This window comes from Seriola lalandi, unplaced genomic scaffold (assembly GCF_002814215.2).
Source record: "Seriola lalandi dorsalis isolate HSWRI2012SDOR001 ecotype SW California unplaced genomic scaffold, Sedor1 jcf7180002054861, whole genome shotgun sequence".
In the NCBI taxonomy this organism is placed as follows: Eukaryota; Metazoa; Chordata; class Actinopteri; order Carangiformes; family Carangidae; genus Seriola; species Seriola lalandi.
The window spans coordinates 4662593-4679300 of record NW_019525414.1 but is presented as its reverse complement, the minus strand read 5'-3'; the positions used below and the strand labels follow the sequence as shown (position 1 = coordinate 4679300).

The 16708-nt window shown below is 40.4% G+C and overlaps 2 protein-coding genes across 2 annotated transcripts; one reads left to right on the top strand and one right to left on the bottom strand.

Annotated features, from left to right (window-relative positions):
• Positions 1-529: 529 nt before the first annotated feature.
• smc5 (structural maintenance of chromosomes 5) lies at positions 530-12678 on the top strand. The gene is made up of 24 exons (XM_023427697.2): positions 530-784; positions 2738-2879; positions 3194-3246; positions 3530-3692; positions 3864-3998; positions 4303-4443; positions 4565-4726; positions 5145-5216; positions 5643-5898; positions 6036-6190; positions 6595-6708; positions 6821-6915; positions 7063-7195; positions 7499-7672; positions 7780-7949; positions 8110-8233; positions 8592-8714; positions 8877-9002; positions 9139-9234; positions 9665-9769; positions 9882-10001; positions 10130-10309; positions 11352-11447; positions 12114-12678. The coding sequence occupies exons 1-24, from the start codon at positions 621-623 to the stop codon at positions 12246-12248; spliced, it is 3234 nt and encodes a 1077-aa protein (XP_023283465.1). The 5' UTR covers positions 530-620; the 3' UTR covers positions 12249-12678.
• A 547-nt stretch (positions 12679-13225) lies between these two features.
• On the bottom strand, positions 13226-15223 carry cfap276 (cilia and flagella associated protein 276). Its single transcript, XM_023427698.2, has 4 exons — positions 15066-15223; positions 13737-13853; positions 13512-13627; positions 13226-13328 (listed from the first exon to the last, which is right to left on the bottom strand). Exons 1-4 carry the CDS (start codon positions 15138-15140, stop codon positions 13226-13228), a joined length of 411 nt encoding a protein of 136 aa, XP_023283466.1. The 5' UTR covers positions 15141-15223.
• Positions 15224-16708: the final 1485 nt, after the last annotated feature.

Below are 16708 nucleotides of genomic sequence, written 5' to 3'. Positions count from 1 at the left end.
GGGGTATTAATGAATGGGAGAAACTGATGAATAAAACCATATTTTTGTTTTTAAAATGTTATATTGTGGTATTCTCCCCATTATGTAATGAACACAAAATATTTGGCTTCATCCTGTAATTGGATTATTCTTCTAGTCTTTGAGTCTTCTAGTAAAATTCTTAATATCCATTCAGGACTTTATTTATTTTTACAACCGTATCAGTTTCTCTTTACAGAAATCACAGGGATATTCAACAATTAATCCTGGTCTAAATCATAATATACATTACTGTTTGGACTTATTCATATTATAAGCATAAAATCCAAACAGGTCAAACAGCACATGTTCAAAACACAGAATAAAACAAAACAAAATTATATGTGAAAGCACATAAGTACACTTAGCTTTAAATCTCTTTAAATGTAGATTAGTGGGTAAAAGGAAGGTTTTATTCATCAGGCCGTACACACTGTCTCGCGATAATGAACGCTACCTTTGACAATGACGTCGGCCTTTGTGTTTACACGTGACTGCCTTTGTCCAACCAGCTCTCAGATACGACTCGGCGAGGCGCGCGAGGGTGAACGGCAGTGCCTGTGGCTGTTTGAGGCAGGCTGCTCTGTTTTTTTATTTTAACCATGGCGGAGCCCAGCAAAAAACAGCGAGTAAGTCAAGTTAACAGCAGCTCACAAACGTGTTCCGGCACCGCCAACACGATTAAGGGCAGTCCGCGCGATGGAAGTGGAGGAGACGGTCGTTTTGTGGAAGGATCCATACTTCGCATCACTATGAAAAACTTCCTGTAAGTTACTGCTCCTCACCTGTCATTCAACAACAACAGAACAACGTATTTAAGGCGGCTGAGGTTGATGATCGCTGGACGGCTTGGCTAACACATTAGCGCTTCCTGGCACTCTATTTGGATGCTTTGACCTCCATGTAAACATGACAAAGTCGTTCACCCACCGAGAAAGGCCAGGCTGTGTCAGTGGCTCCAACGCTGTCATGTGAACTTATGTGTCCTCTCTATAACTGACAAAATCAAGTCCACATCAGATACTTTAAGTTAAAGTCAAAGCTTAAGACTTCAAGGAACGAATTCAAGTTGGGTTTTAAGATTTAAAGCGAGGAGTCCAAGTCAAGCCTTCGCAATGGCTATTCCTACCATTTTCACCTCGTGCATAAGTTTTAGGGACTTGTTAAAAAATAGAGTAAGGCGAAGATGCTTTTATAACAGCACTAATTCTCCTGACTACACTTGCGCCCAGCTTTTTAAGGTACTCAGCAGGTAGGTTGTTGTGAGCATCTTGGAGAACTTGCCAGAGTTCTTCTGTGGATTTGTCTCAGTGTCGTCTGTCTCTTCAGTAATCACAGACTGTTTCCATGATGTGAAGACCATGGCTCTGTTGCAGGACTCCTTGCTCCTCTTGTCTCTTCAGATAGTTCTTTATAGCTCTTGGCTGTATGTTAGGGCTGGTTGACATGCTGCAGAGTGAATTTGGGACCAATCAGAAGCCTCCCTGACGTAATGAGTGATGGATAAGAATCCAAACATCTAAAGTGCAAAAACCTTTGAACAGTACTGTACATTCAGTTGCTACGTTATCCGGTAAAAAGCTACTGCAGTCTGATACAACTGTCTCCTGACACAATTCACCCTTCATGATTGTTACAATGTTCAGGGTTTGTTGAAACTGTTCAACTTCAAGGTCATTAAAGAGCTGTTAAAGAATACTGGTTACCTGTCGTGCTTTACACTGAGAGGTGTTTCTAATATTTTATCCAATAAATAATAAATAAATATGTAGTCTATTTAGTAGAGTAGTCCACCTTACTAAAAAGTTAGACTATATTAAATGTTAGTAACGCTATAGCGTACAGCCGAATACAGTTCAACAGCACCACAAACTATAGCTCAACCAATACAGGATTTTTGAGGCCGATAATGATATTGAATCCAATAATGATATATCGGCCAATATAATTTTTTTTATACACAACCCACAACATATATAAACATTTTTGATCATGTGCCCTTAATTATTATAATTTTTTTTTTTTTTTAAACAATTGTGACCAAGAAATGTACTGAGCAGGACATTTTACAGTTGAAAAATAGATTTCTCATCACTCTGTGTTTCAAAAAGTTGGAAGATAAGCGTTAAGATACAAGCAGATGTTTCCTTAGCACTGTGTGAGCTGGCAGTCAAGAGGCTTTAGCTAGTAGACTACAACCACATGAGCACGATCCCTAAAATCTGAAGGATTGTTCTGTGTTTTAAGTGCTTAGGATCTCTGCAAAATGCCCTTCGTCATTGTTTATCTGACCTCTCTGTAGCTTGGTCCTGAAAGACCTTGTGCAATAATAACTGGTGCATCTGTTCTTCACACCCAGACAGCCAGGTGATGCACATATATAACCAAACATTTAAAATGTAATGTGTTTATCGAAGCACTGAGGCAATCAAAGCATTTTCAGTGCTAAATTGTTTAGCAGAGGTGGCGAGGCCACTCAGATCCTGAAGTGACTTGTCTCGGGATCAGCTTAGTCAGTAGACTAAAGTGTAAACAATAGCCACACATGTCAGATATGCTTTATGAAATGGCACTCTGGCTCTCATAAGATTGATGTTTTAATTCATAAAACTGATTTTTGTGATGTTAGTAGAGGCTGTCCTTATTTCAGGCAAGGTCAACCACCTCTGCTGTAAAATATTGCAGGAAAACCATAGATATCTCCTTTGTGCTTTGACAGGACCTATGACTACTCTGTGGTGTGTCCTGGACCTAATCTCAACATGATTGTTGGAGCCAATGGAACTGGCAAGTCCAGCATTGTTTGTGCCATCTGTCTGGGTCTGGCTGGCAAGACCGCTATCCTGGGCAGAGGCGACAAGGTAAGCAGCAGGGAAACACCGCAATTTGCAGACGCACTCTGATCAGGCCTTGGTTTCTTTGCAGAACGCCAGTGAGAGAACTTGGTTGCATGATACGAGGTTAACAGGCAGGTTTTCAGCTCAGAGCACCAGCAGAACTGTTACATGTTATTTGAATGTCAGTCATTGTCCTCTTGCACTGAATGTGATGGTTTGTTTCATCTCCCTGCACCAGTGTCTCCCAGTCTAATTATTATACAGTTATTTTAGCTGACAAATAAGTTAATTACAATTGTGGTGATTGTTAAAAGGATTTGTTTGTGTTTTTTCTCTAGGTTGGGCTTTATGTCAAACGTGGGTGCCATAAAGGATTTATTGAGATTGAACTGTAAGTTATGTGAAATAGATTGCAGACACACACTGTTGTTTTACTAATACTAATAAACTTTTACATAGGTGAAATCCTTTAGTGTTACGTTGTTTGGAAATTCCCGAGTTATCCATTTAGAAATCATTAAATATTATTCTTGTTAATGTAATTCAGTCATTTAAAAATAAGTTTCACCATAAATGATACTACTGTTTGTTTTACTTTTCACCAGTGTTAAGTCCATTTTTCCCAGTGCTAGATGTAGCAAATAGTCGAATCATACTCCTCGTTTTTATTCAAGGTGCAAGAACGGTGGTAATATAGTGATTAATAGAGAAATCCATGTGGAGAACAATCAGTCTCTGTGGATGATGAATGGACGACACTGTAACCAGAAAACAGTGGAAGAGGAGGTCAAGGCTCTGCGTATCCAAGTCAGCAACCTCTGCCAGTTTCTGCCTCAGGTATGTGTTCATCACACGTGCACATGGGCAGCTAATTAAAAAAATGAATTATTTGTGCAGTTATGAGAATGACCATAACAGTCCTTTATTAGGACGAAGGCGTCTTAAATGTCGTGTCTAACTAACATCTGCTTCATTGTTTTCCATTTTCCTGCTGGTTTGTCTTTTCAGGAAAAAGTGGGAGAGTTTGCCAAAATGTCCAAAATTGAGTTGTTGGAGGCGACTGAGAAGTCAGTGGGGCCACCAGAGATGTACGAGTACCACTGTGAGCTCAAAAACTTCCGCAACAAAGAACGAGAACTGGAGGTAAACGAAAAAGCTTTATACAAATATTTTGAATACGCATTTTTGTTGAAAATTGAATCTATATATAAAACAATACTACAACAGAATTAAACTTTGTTTTGTATATCTCTTACCATTAATATCTAGCAGGAGTTCATGTATGTTTGTCACTTCTCTACAGTTTTTAACAAAACAGATTCACATCAATAATTATTAGAATCAATTATTTCTCTTTTTCTTACATATTAAAAACACGTAAAGGCAGCTTTGCTTTGGGCTCTTCTAGGTTTTTCAGTGTTGTGTCGGTGCTTTGTTTCCCTTTTAGAATGTCGTGAAAGAGAGGGCTAGCTTCCTGGAGAAGGCCAAGCAGAGGAACGAGAGGAACAAACACGATGTGAACCGCTACTATGAAAAGAAGAGGCATCTGGATGTGATTGAATTGCTTGAGAAGAAGAAACCGTGGGTGGTGAGTGGTTGGAACGAAACACTGTGCACAAGAAAGAGAGACAAATAAACAGAGCGTGCAGTCGGAGAAGAACTGTTCTTTCGACTGTGTTAGATCTGTCCCTGTTTCTCTGTGGCACTAGGAGTATGAGACCACCCGTAAGGAACTCGAGGGTGTCAAGGGAGAGCGAGACGAGGCCAAAAAGCAGCTCGCCGCGCTGAAGCAGGCCCAGACGCCCATGCTGAGGAAGATCCAGCAGATTGACAACCAGCTGAAGCCCACTGAGGCACAAATAAAAGCCAAGGTGAAAAAGCAAATATTGTTAGACTCTGAGTCTAACAGGCTTCAAAGAAGAAATATGGGCAGTGATATGTTATTATTCTGTAGATGTGTAGAAAACTAATGAGATCTGTTTACTTTCAGGCTGTTTGGTTGTAAATGTATAATCTATTTGTAATATTGTGCCCGGCATTAACTTTCACTGATAGGTCTGAATCTGGTACCTACAGTACAACAAGTGCACTTGAGTGGTTTTATTTATTTATTTATTTTGGCATCCATGAGAATTTCCCAGGAATTGTAATTACAGATTAACGCGAGCATTATGCTGCCCACAAAAATGCATAATAAAAGAAAGGCTAGGGTTTTTGAGCATGTATATACTACTGCAGTGTTAATATTTGTGATCTCACGATGGTAAAGATGAGCTTGATGTTTTGCAGACTACTGCGATCAAAGAAGCCTCAAACAAGTGCAAACAGAAACAAGATCAGTTGGATCGAAAACACAAAGAGGTGAGACTCTGCACTTTCTTTTTACTCAGAAAGAGGTAGAAAATCTCTCAACACTGAAAACACGTAATCTATGGTGTTGTCATACTTGTCAACGTATGGAAGAGTGTTGCTTTTATTTTGGAAAAACTAGGTTTTCTTGTTGTAATAAAAAAGAAAAACAGTTAAAATCAAATTTTGATTTGTAGCTACCATTGATTTGCAATATGCATTCATTATTATTAATATTATTTATTTTTAGATATTATTGAACAGGAGCTTTATATTTGTGAGTGAACAGAACATCAGAACATTATCATTTTTGTAACAATGTAAAGCATCCAATAAACATGCCACTGTGCATTAAGTTTATTTTGAAAACTTTTCCTGTCCAGCTGTCCAATCTGCAGCTGTACGTTTTTCATTATGAGTGACACTTCCTCTCTTCAGATCGACGATATTAAACAAACACTGAGACTGAAGCAGATGGAGGAGGAAGACCACCAGAAGCGAATCAGCAACACCAGACGGACCATTGATGACTTGAAGGCAGAGCTCGCCAAAGTCGGCGATCAACCAGATGTGACACCGCGGATCAATGCCATCAAGGTCGAGCTGAGACGCATCCAGGAGGAGAGAGCCAAGATCGAAGGAGAGAAGGCCGACCTTCGCAGGGAGAAAGACAACCTCTTTGCTGAGTCCAGGAGTGAGTGTTTCCCACAAACCACAGTGTCCTCTGAACCACCTTCGATAAGCAAAGATCTAATTATGAAGCATATTAAACATTATAATGCTGCTCACTCATGTTTCATGTAGGTTATGTTTATTCATTTTTATCGCCAGTGTTGGAGAGAAAGCTCAATGACATGAACAACATGATGAACGCTAAAGAGGAGAAGCTGCGAGGACGCCACAGGGACACACATGTTGCTCTCCAGTGGCTCAGACAGAACAAACACCAGTTTGGTGGGAATGTCCATGAACCTATGATGCTGGTGGTGAGTCCCAGAGAACCAGGAGGGTCATACTTCACTTAAACCGCACTATTTAATATCGTTTAGCTACATAGAGTTAATGGATTATAACACAGTATAATGTCGTCGTAAGCAGGTCAAGTGTTTATTATTGTATATACAGTATATATGTGTATATATGTGTGTTGTGTGTGTGTGTGTATATATATATATATATATATGCTTAGAACTACATTATAGTGTGTTATACCATCATTATCATCATTAATAGATTAAAAAGGTCAAATTGCTTCTTTCTGTAATTGTTCACGCATCGCCTGAAAAAATAGTAGAAGAATTTATTTAGGACACTTTCCCTTTTAAAAAAAACAGAAGCTTGGGTGATTTGTATTTTTAATATTAGTTATGGATCTTTCTGTATTCCTCAGATCAATGTGAGAGATCATCACTTTGCCAAGTATGTGGAAAACCACATCTCATTCCACGACCTGCGGGCGTTTGTCTTCCAGAGGAAAGACGACATGGAGAAGTTCATGATTGAGGTCAAATTATAGTTGAGCTAAATGTCACACAAAACCTAACCTTGTGTGAGGAATCCAGTTTTCACCCTCCCAAAAAATCAAAACGTTTAGTTTGTTCTGTTCTGACCCTCAGGTCCGTGACAAGATGAACTTGAAGGTGAACTCCATTTCTGCTCCGGAGGAATCGTGTTCTAAGCGGGAGCCGTCCCGAAATATTGAGTCCCTGAGGTGAGAGAAAATGAATTGGTCAAATGAACTGTATTTATTTGTGTATGTCTATTTTTTTTATATAATTGTGTCTCCGTCTGTGACCATTACTTTTCTGTTTTCACGCGTATTTTCTTATTTTTAATTTTCTTATTTTTGAATTTGCAGGCGTTTTGGGTTCTTCACGTACCTACGTGAGATGTTTGATGCGCCTGATGAGGTGATGAGTTACCTCTGTCACCAGTACAAGGTACATGATGTCCCTGTGGGCAATGAACAAACCAAAGCCATGATTAAAACGGTAAGTTCATTTAAATTCAACCTCTTTGGTGAAATAGAGAAATTGTGGTGGAGACTGGATTTGTCAGTGAGGTTTATAAATGAGCTCCACCCAGAAAAATTACATAGAAATTAGCCCTTTATTTATTTTTATCTCCTGCCTTTCAGAGATGTCACTAAGATGCATTCTTCATTTTGATGTGGATGAAGAAATTAGATGCTGAATTGAAAATGTAATTTCATTTCTGTCTGAGGCCAGCAGAGATATTATTGATTACTCGGCTTGAAAGGAAATCAATGTTTCTGTCCGTTTTCTTTCTCAAAGGTGATTGAGGAGCCCTACCTCAAGGTGTTATACACGACAGAGGAGAGGTACTCAGTGAAGAGGTCCTTCTACTCCAACAAGATTAGCACCAGTAACTCTGCGGTACACCCTTCCCAGTACCTCATCATCACTGTTGACGCTGAAGAGAAACGGCAGCTGGAGCAGCAGATGAAGGTGAGACACTGGAACAAACGTGGAAGCGCAGAACGAACAGTTTTCTTAAACTCCAGCGAGAGTTAAGCTGAGGCGTGAGTTTAACTGTCAACCCCCGCTGTAACCAGGCGTGTGAGCTGAAGTTACGAGACATCGATGAACGGATGAAGGCTCTGCAGAAGGAAGCGGCCGCCCTGGATCGCAGCGACAACGAACTGTTGACAGAGAAGAAGCGTCTCTCGGAGCTAAAGGGCAAAAAGAGACAACTGGAGCAGAAAATCAGCACCAAACAGGACAGGTAAATCTGAAGGAATACTAACAAGCACTGAAAGTTTTCTCCCTGTATCATCTCATATGTTTACATACATAACACATGTTTTAAATAATCTCTGTAAAGTTTGGTTAATGCAGATTTTAAGAGTTGGTTGCCTGCCCCCCTCCTCCTCCCATGTGTTCAGTCTCAGGCAGATGGAGCAGAGTGTTATTGACCTAAAGAAGATTGAAGAGGAGACAAAAGAGAAAATAGCGTCTGTCAATTCCCAGAAGGTGGCCATAGTCTCAGCATTCATGGCTCAAATGAAGGTGCGGATAAATGAAGTTATAACTAAGATCCTTTATGTCACTGCGTTGCATTTGGGAGCTGTGCTAAGATGACATTTAGAATTAAAATATTAACCTGTTGTTTCTTTGACTCCTTCTTTGTGTCGGTGCCCACCTCCGTTCAGTGTTGTCATGCTTTACCTCCTTCATTGCACCAGAACTTCACCTCCTAGTAGACATTATGTCTGACTTATATTGTTAATGAATTAAATAGGTTTTTCAGAATATTGCTTTTTTTCATGTCTTGTTAGCAAAATCCAAACCTGAGCTCAGGATCTTTCTCTGCCTTTTATGTGTCTGACTCTCATTGCAACTTTTCTGGTCGATCCATCCCCTGTAGCTGAGAGCCAAGCTGACAATGGAGAAGGTGTACCTGGCCTTGGAGACGGTGGGGCTGACGGCGGAGAAGACCAAGCTGGAGAACGACTGTAGAGAAGGCGCCACTGAACTTAAGGCCACCGATGTAAGTGTTTCACGCACGCATTTACGTACGTTCACAACATCACGCAGGCAGGAGAAGTTGATAACATGTTGCTCAACGAGAGCACCGGGAGTCGACGTCTGTAATATTCCTTTACTCATTTCTTGCTATATCTCACTGGTTTACGTGCATGTGTTCTCGAAGCAAAAATTCAACCGTCTGGAGCAGAGGAAGATCCAGCTGACAGAACACTGCAAAGGCCTGCTGAAGAGAGCAAAGTCCATCTGCAGGATGCAGCCTGACGAGTCATTACCTGAAGACCTGCGTAACGTTAGTGAAACAAGCATCCCTGTCTGTACTTCCTATATAATATTATCCTGTCACGCAGGCTGATCACAGCTGTGGGGGATATCATTGATAATAGTTTGTAAAATGTTAATGGTGCGTTTTTTTTTTGTCAATGCAGGCTTTCAGCAAGCTGCCCGACACACTGGACGAGATTGATGCCATGCTGAACGAGGAGCGGTCCAGAGCCGAGTGCTTCACTGGCCTCAGTGAAAGTGTAATTTGCCCGAGGAGGGCTTAATTTCTTAAAAGAACATAATTATGGCTTAATTCATTCATTCAGAAAGCAGATTAGAAATGTTGAGCCCGCCTTCTCTCGCTCAGAATGAGCTGTTCCGGCCTGGAAATCCGTGACAAAAATACAGATTTGTTGTTTAATTTTTTTCCACAACTGGGAGAAAAATGTCTTCATCAAGTTAAATATCAGTAAAGTCATGATTTTAAGACTGGCACCAATAATTAGGAAAAATGCACATAAAGGACAATGCTCGTGTTATGAAAATGTGATTTGGAAACATTAGACCTTTACAACAGGAAAGTGTGATCAGACCATATAAGTCATTTAAAGTGCCGCAATGTATCTATTGTCTCAGGTTTTCTCACGTTTTCCAGAGTGTAAATGTTTGTCACGTGAATTCTCTCTGAAGGTTGTGGAGGAGTACAACAGGAGAGAGCAGGAAATCAAAAATCTGGAGAAAGAGCTGGAAGATAAGAGCAACGCCCTGAATGCTTACCGGCAGAACATATCAGAGGTGATGACTGTGTTACTGCCGTAGCGCCACCGGCTCATTCTGTCACCTCTGTTACGACTGAGTGGTCGTCCCGTGTGTAAGTGGGTGTATAATGAGCTCTTTTGTGTCACAGGCGAAGGAACGCTGGCTGAACCCTCTGAAGCAACTGGTGGAACAGATAAATGACAAGTTCAGCGACTTCTTTCGCTCCATGCAGTGTGCAGGAGAGGTTGATCTGCACGCAGAGAATGAGGTCAGTGCGGACACACACTTGATCTGACATCTCAGGGATGATTTTAGTGGCCATTTCATTTTATTTTCTTCGGTGATATATGGATGTGGTCATTGTAAAACCTGGATGCTGCTGTTTGCCCACTGAAGGAGGAATATGACAAATACGGGATCCGTATCCGGGTGAAGTTTCACAGCAGCACTCAGCTCCACGAGCTGACAGCGTACCATCAGAGCGGAGGAGAGCGCAGCGTCTCCACAATGCTTTACCTCATGGCCCTGCAGGAGCTCAACCGCTGCCCCTTCAGAGTGGTGGATGAGATCAACCAGGTAGTGCATACACACACACACACACACACACACACACACACACACACACACACACACACAAACAGAAAGTCACACAGCCTTTTCTTTTTTGACAACATGAACTTGAAGCTGATGTAAATATTGCCATGAGAACCAGGCATGGGGTTTGCATAATTGCAGAAGCAATACAAAACCACTTCAGTCTCTGTGGTCCAGTCAGTGCATTACGTTCAGTTTCAACACACTCTAACTGAAGACGAGAGTTTGTTATGATGTTTTAACAACAGTCTTTAAAATGATAAATGCTGGGCAATTAAATGAGCAATTCTGTAAAAATAATCCAAGTGTATATTAAACAAAGTGGGAGAGGAATGAGCTCAGAATGCTTAAAAAACCTTTGTGGTATTTTTTTTTGCTCAGAAATACAGTAATTTAGGGACAGCACCGAAGCATGAAAATAGAAAATGAGCAATATTCAAAGAGGTGGAAAATAACATGATATACCCTGACTGCCTTAAAGTGCCTCATAAATGGCCATGAAGTGGCGCTATAGCACTGATGCCTTCGGTCATGACCTAACTTTCAACCAAATTTAGGCCACAGTGAGGTAATAATGCAGCACATACTCACACAGTTGATAAACGAATAATGTGCGAATGTACGAGTATGAGGGGAAAATGTGCGAATCATGTTTCATGTTGGTTTGTTCTGTGATTTAACTAAAGTGAGCTTTGAATTCTCTACAATAATTTTTTAGCAAAGCAGCAAAATCTTCGCTTTCTCTCCACATGCATCCTCGAAAATAAACAAACTGAGTTTATATATCCGTCCTGTGTTCGAGGATTTTATAACAGAATTGTAACTGAGTGTGTAAATGTGAGTTTTTAAAAAATATATTGTATTATTTATTTATTTCACCCACTTGCTTCATTTCATGAGCATCTTGCCAGCATTAATACAAGAGTCACTGCTTACTTACTGTTACTGAGTGTGTTTCTCTTGTGTATGTGTGTGTGTGTGTGTGTGTCTGTGTGTCTGTGTGTCTGTGTGTCTGTGTGTGTAGGGAATGGATCCTGTAAATGAGAGAAGAGTCTTTGACATTGTGGTCCGCACGGCCTGCAAAGAGACAACATCCCAGTACTTCTTCATAACACCCAAAGTGAGTGTTTTTTTTTTTTTACCTCCTAAGGAGTGAAAGGTCAGATGGGAACAAGAGACTGACGTCATTGAGTGTGTGTGTGTGTGTGTGTGTAGGTTTGCATCTGTTTATATATTTTGTGTTGTTAAAGCAGCTGTAATCAATATCTTTATATTAACAATGAATCACATGATTACTTGTAGTGACAAACTTGCAGAGAATTATCCCTCAGTTGAAAAAGCTTTCATTGTTTAGCTTTCCAGACACAACTTTACTTTACTGTACTGCAGCTGTATTCAGCAAAATAAGCCAAAGTAAACCACCTGCTCAGCCCCGAACAGCAGACAGACAGAGTTAGCGACAAGCTGGTGAACATTTAGCAGCTGAGGAGACAGATGTTTCCTTCAGGAGGTGGTAGAGACGAAAAAGTAAATACTGGACTGACTGGTGGCCAGAAACACGAGTCTAAATTAATCTTAATTTTGCTTCATATCTGGATGAATGTTTGTTTTATCAACTTAAAGGTGATAGTTCTATCGTTGTTGCCTGCAGCAACCAAGTGGACAAAAAGTCAGTTCATGCAGGTTTAAAATGTTTCATGTGAAACTGCATATCTCCCACGAGAGTCTATGCTCTTCATCTTCCTGAACTTTCTCTCCTGCTGTGTTTTTTTTTTTTTTTTTTCAGCTGCTGCAGAATCTTCAGTACGCCGAGGAAATGACCATCCTGTGTGTCCATAACGGCGCCCACATGCTTCCCCCGAACCAGTGGGTTGAGAAGGCTTTCATCAGACGCTGTCTCCAAAGAAAAGCCCAGGCATGAATCCACGAGGTCGACCTGACCTGAACGGCTTCACTTAGTTTCAAAATATACGACTGTAAATCTGAAGGGGATGTTACATGATATGATAAAAAAGTTTCTGTTATTTCAGAGAGAATATTTTATATGAACCTTTTGAAGGGGAACGATATCATTTTGCACTGTGGATGAGTCATATACAGACCAACAATGTCCTGTCACTTCTTGAGGAGTTTTCAAATGGGTTGGACATTTATAAAACGCCTATTATGAAAATAGAAATATGCACTGAGCATATTTGTTGTTCCCTCATTTGCACATTTGTCTGTTTATGCAGCAACATGTTAACTCTTTTAATAATACAAAAAAAGTACAACAGTTTCATCTCTACCTTAAGGGGTTAATATGCACATTTATATATTTGAATAAAATATTCTGCTGTTTCTGTTCTAAATGTTAAATTTATTTAGAATAGTCATTCAGTATGTGACGCCTTGTATGCTTGGCATGAATACGGCTTCAGTACGCAGTGCAGCATTAAGTGGCTAAAGATATTTTCTGGAAAGTAAAAAAGCGGCACTATTGTGCATTAAAAGCCAAACTATGTGGAAATATAACCTTAATTTTTACCTTCATTAAATATCCACTTGGCCATTTAAACATTCCAGTAATGTGACAGCTGAGTGAGTTTATTTTTCTTCAGTGTTTATTGGGAAGTTTGGGGTTAACGTGATCCTGAAATCCATGAATCACCTTTCAGTATCTAGTTTTCACTGTGTGTCATTTGGGAAAACACCAGCAGTAGAAAAATGTACTGAAAGAACTTCTTTATTTGTTGATGTTGGCAGCAGTTGGAGACGGTGGTAGTGGAAGCTTCATGTAGAATAGAAGCTGCCATCGTTCTCCCTGCTGATGCCCTTGTTTGAAAATGCTTGTGGAGGAAAAGTAGAGCATTGTATTGGTATTTGGGACACACTTTGCTCCAGACAAAGCCAGATGCCTCACTTGATGCTGTGGATGGAGCGCCTCTGTGGGTCGACCCACACTCTGATTTCTTTCTCTTGTTCCTTTTCCAGCATGTACTGATTTATTTTTTCCTGTTTCCTGCAAATTAACATTGAAAATGATAAATGAACATGGTTGAATTAGACTCCTGAAATGCCACAGTTATGTTGTACAGACAGTCCACGACCTTAATGTCTCACACACACACACACACACACACACACACACACACACACACACACACACACACACACACACACACACACACACACACACACCCACCTGTGGTCCTCAGAGACAGTCTCTTTCTGGTATAAAATCTGGCTCTTACTCCTGAGGAAGTCCTTGCTTTGATCGTGGACCGACTTAAGATGGAAGTCGAGGCTGTCGTTTGGAGCCTGATGTCAAGAAAAGAGCGGTGCATTCAGAGCACGGAAGGTGTGTTTGCCTTTAAATATTTCTCTTGTTTCATAAATGAAGGTCAAACTCGTGGTCCCTGGAGCTCACCTGGTGCTCATAATGCATCACGCTCCGTCGGATGCTGGCCAAAGTGGCTGCATCATGGAGGTGACTCCAGGGTTCCTCTGTCTGGGCGATGTGTGTTGGTTTATTATATGTTTTTCTCTGCACAAAGGGTCAGGAGGAAAAATTGATTCCAAATTTACAAAGAAATTATCACCAAATCTATTTGTGGACATAACATGATGGTCAACTTTTATTCCTAAGGGTCATTTTAAGACTTAAACTGATGAAGTTCAGGTGATAGTTCTCCAAGTGTGGACCTGCTTTAGAATAAAATCCTGCAAATTTAGTGGACTACATAGAGCCACAATAGTGCTCATTAATAATTGATTTGTATTATTTGATTTTATTCACCATAGATGGTAATTTTGTTAGACTTAATCCACATACAGTAATAAGCCAACAATGACGGAGATGAAACATGTAACACAAGAATGTTGCTTTCTTTAACAGTGAACCATCACACCTCAGAATTTAGAAGTTATATTCAAAATGTAAAATGTTTGGAAGAAATGTTGCCTTAAAGCAAAAACTCAGTTTTTGACAATTTTGTGGTTGTATTTAGAATAGAATAGAATAGAAATCCTTTATTGTCCTACAAAAAATTACAATGAAATGAATGAGAGCTACTCCTGATCAGTGCAAACAGTAAACACACACAAAACAGACAAAATGACACAAGAGAATATTGCACATGAAGGAGTATCGCACTTAGAAATATAAAAAATTTGTGGAGGAGGATAAAAGTATTGTCTGCTTTTCCTACAGTATTGATGTATTTAATTGCTGCACAGGACAGGCTCTTTTAAATCCCATCATTTGATTCCCCAAGGCTCGATTAACAACTGTGCAAAGCCCTAGTATGAAGAACAAAAAGTGACTTAATATCAATAAATAAATAAATGCTGAAAAAGAAAATTGAATACATAAATAAATGCTAAACATGCTCTTAAAACATTTTGGCAATATTTATTTATTTACGCATTTCTACGTTTATTTATTTTTGTATTTCTACATTTATTTATTTATTTATTAATTTATTTATGTATTTCTACATTTATTTATTTATTCATACTTATGTCATTTTTTGTCCTTCATACCACAGGACCCTCCACTTTGTAGCAACTGGTTTGTGGTCATTGAATTGTATGTTAGACATCTACATGTTGTTTAATTAGGGAAAAGGTGTTTTATGTTCAGTGTAAAAATAACTGCCAGGAGCCAATATGTATGTTTAGTTTAGCCTTTAGCTTGTGTTTTGCTTTGCCATGGATTTGAGACAAACAGTCAGTTATCATCAGTAGTCAAACCCACCTGCTGCGGTCTGAAGCCGCTGAGGGTGAAGCCGTTTTCAAACCGTGGAGAGGCGAAAGGTTCCCGGCCCGACATCTTTAATGACGATACGACAACACGCAAACAGAAAACATAATAAAGCCAGAGTTTTGGTGCTGTTGTTGTAGCTGCTAAGCTATTGTAACTAAACCCGGTATGTTTATAACCTGGTTTCTAAGCAACCAAAAACTTCCGTTTAAACCTTTCAAAATAAAATAATTGTTGACGGAAGTTTCCCTCCTCCCACATGTCATGAGCATGGATGTATTATAAGACTTTACTTATTAGAAGTTTTATAGCCTAATACATCTATGGTAATGAGCCTATTAATCACAGGTGTTTACAACAGTGGTGGAAAGTAACTGCGCAGGTGGCTATGGTGAATAGGCACGTGGCCCAATACATGAGCAGGGCGCAGAAAGGAGCAATACCATGGGAGCCAAGCACCAGCTACTGGTCGATAGAGCAGTCACCCAAGACTGCAAGACCAGGCAGACCAACCTGTGCACCGCCTGGATTGACTACAAGAAAGTCTACGACTCAATGCCACACACATGGATACTGGAATGCCTGGAAATGTACAACATCAACATCATATACCAGGGTGATGCACTATCCCCACTGCTGTTCTGCATAGGCCTGAACCCCCTCAGCCAGATCATGTCAAAGAGTGGTTACGGATACCGATGCCGAGGTGGAGTGACCATCAGTCACCTCCGCTACACGGATGACATCAAGATGTATGCCAGGAATGAGCGAGACATTGACTCACTGCCCCACATCATCAGGATCTACAGCAACGATCGGAATGTCATTCGGACTAGATAAGTGTGGTCGGATGGTGTCAAAGAGAGGGAAGATGATCAGGACAGAGGGGTTTGAACTACCAGCAGGCAGCATTATAGATGTTCAGGACAGCTACAAGCACCTTGGTGTTCTGCAGACAAATGGGAACAGTAAGGAGGACCAAGGAAGTCAGTCCCAGCCAAATACCTACACAGAGTAAGGCAGGTCCTGAAAAGTCGGCTGAATGGGAAGAACAAGGCCCGAGCCATCACAATGGAAGACGCCTCCTAAGGTGGTTGAGAATGACCGAGCGAAGATCCTGTGGGACTTCCAGATCCAGACTGACAAACTGGTGAAGGCTAACCAACTGGACACCGTGCTGATCGACAAACAACAGAAAAGGCAGTGGTGATAGACGTAGCAATCCTGAGCGACAGCAACATCAGGAAGAAGGAACACGAGAAGCTCGAAAAAAATATCAAGGGCCGAAAGAGGAGCTAGAAAAGATGTGGGGAGTAAAGGCAACAGTGGTGCCAGTGGTCACTGGGGGCCCTCAAACTTCCAGGCCTCTGAGCTTGATGAAGATGCATACATGCAAAATGCATTTAAAAGTAAAAATTCTTACTGCGCTGACAAACAGTAAAAGGCAACGATACATGAGTAATGTATGAATAATGAATAGGCCACTTTCACTTTTGATACTTTCACTTCTGCAGACTGTTGAATGCAGGACTCTTACTCAGTATTTTTCACAGTGTACTATTAGCTACTACTTTTTCTTAAAGAAGTATATTTTTCCAGCGGTTTACGAATTATTTTCCCTTATCTAACTGATGTGT

What these genes read in the sequence shown, in the direction of transcription:
- smc5 (XM_023427697.2), top strand. Translation starts at nt 621, where the DNA reads ATGGCGGAGCCCAGCAAAAAACAGCGAGTAAGTCAAGTTAACAGCAGC. An exon ending in ATGAACCTATGATGCTGGTG is followed by an intron (nt 6,191 to 6,594) that starts GTGAGTCCCAGA and finishes TGTATTCCTCAG; the next exon opens with ATCAATGTGAGAGATCATCA. An exon ending in TCACTGGCCTCAGTGAAAGT is followed by an intron (nt 9,235 to 9,664) that starts GTAATTTGCCCG and finishes TTCTCTCTGAAG; the next exon opens with GTTGTGGAGGAGTACAACAG.
- cfap276 (XM_023427698.2), bottom strand. Translation starts at nt 15,140, where the DNA reads ATGTCGGGCCGGGAACCTTTCGCCTCTCCACGGTTTGAAAACGGCTTC. An exon ending in GCGGCTTCAGACCGCAGCAG is followed by an intron (nt 13,854 to 15,065) that starts GTGGGTTTGACT and finishes CCCTTTGTGCAG; the next exon opens with AGAAAAACATATAATAAACC. An exon ending in TGATGCATTATGAGCACCAG is followed by an intron (nt 13,628 to 13,736) that starts GTGAGCTCCAGG and finishes TCTTGACATCAG; the next exon opens with GCTCCAAACGACAGCCTCGA.